This window comes from Eptesicus fuscus, chromosome 11, assembly GCF_027574615.1.
Source record: "Eptesicus fuscus isolate TK198812 chromosome 11, DD_ASM_mEF_20220401, whole genome shotgun sequence".
NCBI lineage: Eukaryota > Metazoa > Chordata > Mammalia > Chiroptera > Vespertilionidae > Eptesicus > Eptesicus fuscus.
This window is the reverse complement of record NC_072483.1, coordinates 37,999,302-38,004,520: the sequence shown is the minus strand read 5'-3', so window position 1 is coordinate 38,004,520 and position 5,219 is coordinate 37,999,302. Positions and strand designations below refer to the sequence as shown.

At 48.2% G+C, this 5,219-nt stretch overlaps 1 protein-coding gene across 2 annotated transcripts; it reads right to left on the bottom strand.

The window, feature by feature from the left end:
* Nucleotides 1-866: 866 nt before the first annotated feature.
* Nucleotides 867-2,395, bottom strand: LOC103298553 (probable mitochondrial glutathione transporter SLC25A39). 2 transcript variants are annotated; one of them, XM_054722940.1, is made up of 2 exons: nucleotides 1,961-2,058; nucleotides 867-1,919 (listed from the first exon to the last, which is right to left on the bottom strand). In XM_054722940.1, exons 1-2 carry the CDS (start codon nucleotides 2,056-2,058, stop codon nucleotides 1,214-1,216), a joined length of 804 nt encoding a protein of 267 aa, XP_054578915.1. In that variant the 3' UTR covers nucleotides 867-1,213. The 2 variants fall into 2 exon arrangements, with proteins under 2 accessions (XP_054578915.1, XP_054578914.1); XM_054722939.1 differs by having other exon boundaries at nucleotides 867-2,395.
* Between the last annotated feature and the right edge of the window lie 2,824 nt (nucleotides 2,396-5,219).

Sequence of the window (5,219 nt, the reverse complement as noted above, 5' to 3'; positions counted from 1 at the left end):
ACTCCCCCTGGGGGTGAGCCAGAGTAAGTAAAGACAGAGACAGCAGTAGAAGTCTCTCAGAGAGAGAACCGGAGTCATAGGAGTGCGGACTCCCTAGGAAATCACAGACGCCCGGTTCTGATGGGACCACCAAAGGCTGGCGTTTTGTACATCTGCAAGTCGTGTTCCAGTTCCGCACCAGTCCTGTGGTGTTGCCGAGGAGGGGATTTGTTGTAACAATGATGAAATAGATAGCATTCCTTTGTTTTTTGTTGATGTACAATTTAACACAACATCCACAGATCTTAAATGTTGCAGTCAGTGAATTTTGAAAAATGCATATGCTCATGCAACCACCACCCAAAACTGGAGAGAACATTTTCATGACCCCAGACAATCCTGCTGTGCTCCTTCCTAGCCGATCCTTCTTGTACCGTAAGCACTATAGTGTAATGTGCCTGCTCTGGTGCTTCAAGTACAGGGTGCCTTTGGGGTCTAGCTTCTTTTGCTCAACATGATAGTTTAGACCAGTGATGGGCAACCTTTTGAGCTTGGTGTGTCAAACTTCGCCGAAAAAACTGAGCATAACTCGGGTAGTGTGTCACTTTGAGGAAAAAACATTATTTCTCAAATGTTTCATTCTCAGGAGCAGCAAATGTTTCATCCTCGGCATGCAGCCGCCTCAGCGGCCGCGTGTCATCAGAAATGGCTACGCGTGTCAGTGCTGACACGCGTGTCATAGGTTCGCCATCACTGGTTTAGAGTCATCCATGTTGTTGTTATTTCCTTTCTATGGCTGAGTAGCATTCCATTGTCGGGGGATATCCTGTAATTTATCTTTTTTTTTTTTTCATCATCTTTACACTCAATGAATTAATAGCAGTGGGTTCAGACCGGCCAGGTCCAGGGTTCTGTGGGCCTTGGGGGCAGGCCCAGCTACAACAAACACAGGAAAATGGGCGAGAGGGCAGGGGGAGGAAAGAGTGAACAGATTTGGTCTTGAACTTGGGGGGTTGGGTGGAAAACTGATTATCCTTGGGGCTTGGGATGAGGACCAGCAGGAAGAAAACTGTTTGGTAGGGGCCTGGGCAGGCCCAACGGATGGGCTGGTACCCTTGGGGCTGAGCTGAGAGGGAAAAAATGAGGCCCCCTCCCCTGAGGACAAGGCACTTGGCTCAGACTCCTGCCCCACACCATCCAAGGAAGAGATGGGGCCCTCATCCCCTCGCTCCTCTCACTGGCTCAGAGGCTGTTCCAGGTTGAGCCTCTGAAAGAAGCTTTTGCCCAACTCATATGTGCTGATCATGATGGCACAGGAGGGGGCGGCCTTGATGATCCTTGGAAGGAAGCCTGCAAAGAGTCCCCTGGTGCCGGACTCGGCTGGGATCCTCCGCAGCAGCAGCCAGGTGGAGTCGGCGTGCACAGGCGACACTCTCACAGCCTCCACGGCTCCCAGCGCAACCTGGCGTTGGGTCTTCACCACATCGAAGGGTAGAGTCAGGATGGCAGCCACCGTTCCTGAGATGCCACCAGCCACAAAGGTGATGCCCACTGATGTCTGGTCCTTTGGCCTGCGCCCACTCAGCCAGCTCTTTACCAGCTCATAGTTGAACCAATACAGGGCTGAAAAGGGCACATCCCGAAGAGCAGTGGGGCCCCAGCCCAGCCACAGCGAGCGCCAGCCGCCCTGAGCTACGGAGGTTCGGACACAGGCGCCCAACTCCCGGTATGACACGTGCTGAGCCTGCAGCTTTGTCCGTACCAGTTCCAGGGGGCTTATCACAGTCACGGTGCCCAAGCGGGCCAATGCACCAGCCACCATGGGTGCATAGAAGTCAGAGGTCAGGGCTCGACCACACAGGAAGGCCTTGAGTTGGTCATAGGCCGTGAAGTAGATGGCGGTTGCTGGCACAGTCATCACCAGGGTGGCTGGGAGGCCACTCCACAGGGTCCTGGTGCCCTCGTGTCTCACAATCTTCACAAAGGCATCCATCGTGCCAGTGAAGCGAGTGGGGTCCTGAAACCAGGTGGCACAGCGGGCACCGTTTGGGCACAGGTACAGGGCTTCCAGGACACCATTGCAGTAGAGGAGGCACTTCCCTGTGGGTCGGAGAGAGGGCAATTTGGTGTAAGAGAGGCTCCAGGGTCTGGAGGGAGGCATCAGTTCGCTGGTCACTGAGGGCCGTTGAGACTGCAGGCGGACCTTCACCACGTCCAGGGGGGTCATGAAGATGGAGGTGACCACAGCCCCGGCACCTGAGGCCACCATCTGCTGGAGGGGGCTGATGCCCCCACGGTCCTGATCAGCCATCTTGTAGCTTCAATTCTGGCTTTAGCATGGTACTCGCGCGGCGCGGAGCCCGGGGTCGGGCGGGCCCATGGCGGGTCCGCGACCGGTGCAGGGTCCGCCCGCGTTCGCCTCTGTAATTTATCTTTTCTCCCGATGATGGGCATTTGAATTGTTTCCACTTTGGGGCTATTAAGAATAAGGCTGCTAAAAACATCCATGTTCAGTCTTCCTGGGGATATGTTTGGATTTTCTTGGATAAATACCAAGGAGTGTAATTTCTGGGTCATTGGGGTACTGTATGCTTAAATGTCTGAGGAACTGCAGGCTGTTTCCCAGTGACTATCTTTTTACACTCCTACCAGCCGTGCACAAGAGTTCTAGTTGCTCCACACCATTGCCAACATTCAGCGGTCAGTCGTTTTTATGTCAGCCATTCTATTGGGTGTGAAATGGCATCTCATTGTACCTCAAATATGCATTTTTCTGAGGATTAATGATGTTGAGCACCTTTTTAGTGCTCATTTAGCTCATTTGTATATCTTTCTTTTGAATTTATCTTTATTGTTGAAAGTATTACAGATGTTTCCCTTTTCCCCCATGGACCCCCTCCACCCCACACCCCTTTTGTATATCATTTTTTTGTAAAGTATCTTTTCAAGATTTTTGCCCATTTGGAAAAAAATTGGGTGGTTCATCTGTTTGTTGTTGATGTGTAACAGTTCTTTATACATTCTAAATATGGATACTTTTTCAGCTAAATATGCTGTACATATTTTTCCTGGTCTGTGGCTTGCTGATTCATTTTCTTAATGGTGAAATTTTAGAAAAAACTAACATTGTTTTGAGTATGAGACACTTTTTTCAGTGCTTTACTAGCATTATTTCACTTAATTTCAAAAATTAAATAAGTTAGATATTAATCTTCCCATTTTACAGATGAGAAAATGAAGGCTGAGTGAAGTTAAATAATTTACACACCAACATAGGGATGGGAGAGCCAGTATTGAATCAGTTAGCCTGACTTCAGAGCCTGAGGTTTTAGCTACATACTACACTTTGGGATTTTACTTTTCTGTGTTAATCATAACCCCCCACCACTAAAGGCGGGACATCTGAGCCCTTTTTCCTGACAACCCCAAAGAGTCTAATGTGGGGCAGCAGTGAACTCCACGCCTGGGCAGTGCAGAGCTGCTTCCATAAACCTACGATCAGTGCTTTAACCACTTTGATGGGAAACAGCTGCTGGGCACGAGTTCTTACCATGACTCTCAGGGTTTGATTCCATTGTTAACTGAAGGCGAGAAGTTCACTATGTGCGTATAGACTTATCGGCACCATAAAGTGCTTTGAAGTGAGGTTACAGGGTTCAGCGAAGAGAGGTTTCCTTCTGGGGAGCTGTTCAGACTTCAGACTGGCCTTGTCCTTTTCTTAATTCTCTCCCATTAATTACATATAATAACCACATCGTCTTATTGGATAGGGTCCTCTGCACAGTGCTGACCAGTCTCTCCCACTTTGCTTGCTGTTGTAGGGTAGCCATATCACCACTGCTAAGTATCTATGCTTTTTGTTCTCCTAAGAATCTCTTGTGTCTAGTAAAATATCGTCATCTGAGCGTGCATTGCACAGTCCACTGCCACAATTCGATTATTTATAAAGGCTTGATTGTAGCATGCTTGGATGCGCATAATGATAACCAGGAATACCATCCATGGTGAAGCGTCACACCGGATAGAAGAGTGGGCAAGAGCTACAGCACCTCCGGGTCAAGGGGCTCAGGAAAACCCGTGTACTCAGGGCCGAGAAGAACTCTGCAATGAAGGGAGCCAAGGGCTTTTCTGAAATGACAGGTGAAGAGAGAAATCTGAGTAGAAGGCCCTGCCCAGCGGGAGGTCTGCAGAAGAAGGCGCCCCTTGCCCTGAGGACGCTGTTTAGTGTGCAGCTGACAAAGGGTGAAGGAGGTCCTGGAAATGTTTATAGGAGTGCTGGGGCTTTAACCTAACTCCCCCTCCTGCCCCCCACTGCCCCCAGCCCCTTGAGCTGTAGGCTCTGGGCTCCTAATGAGCAAGATAGAGACTGGGTTGTGTTTGCCTCACTTGAAATGATTCGGTGTTTATCTTGGCTTGACTGTGGTCTCAAAGTAATCACGTCACAAGGATGTGTGATGCCTTGCACCATTTCCTCAAATCCATGTTCCTTTTCACTCACTCTTAAATGCCAAAATTGGGAACAATTTAAGTCTACTCTTTCTGGCCATCTGGCTTTCTGCTGGCATTAAAATCCAAAAAAACATGCCTAAACCTCCCCCCCCCTTTTTTTTTTCTTGTATGAGGTGAAGATCAAAGCATTTTATGGGTAACTGATCACGTTTTAATTCAAGAGAGGAAACTAATCGAATGGTACAGCCAAAAGGCATATGTACTGGCTGTGTGACTTTGGGTTAATTATTTAACCTTTCTGAGGTTTCCTGGGGGTGATAATAATACCTACCTTGTATATTCTCTAGGGACATTAAATGAAATTATAAATGTATAAAAACCCACCCAGCACATAACTGCACTCACTGCATGTTAGTGCCCCTTCTTTCTCTGTGTGGGCTTCACTTGCCTCATCTGTGAAATGGGACTGGCTTTATTCTCAACTCATAAGGATCAAAGGAGAAAACTGTGAGCAGATGCTTTGTAAGCTGGGAAGCGCTGCCTGTGGTAGTTGTTATTGTGAAACAGGTCTTTATATTTTCATTATATTTGAGAAAGTCATTCCTCTGTGTTCCAGATATTCCTTAAAGAACATGGATGAGAAGGTAGTTATCTGTGAGTTCCTCCACCTCCACCTGACAGGGACTGGAATATAAAGCAGCAGGGTTAAAAGTTTAAAATTAGGAGAAAATACAAGAAAACAGTTTTAATGGGAGGGGGGAAAGAAACACACCTTCCTAAACATTCTTCCA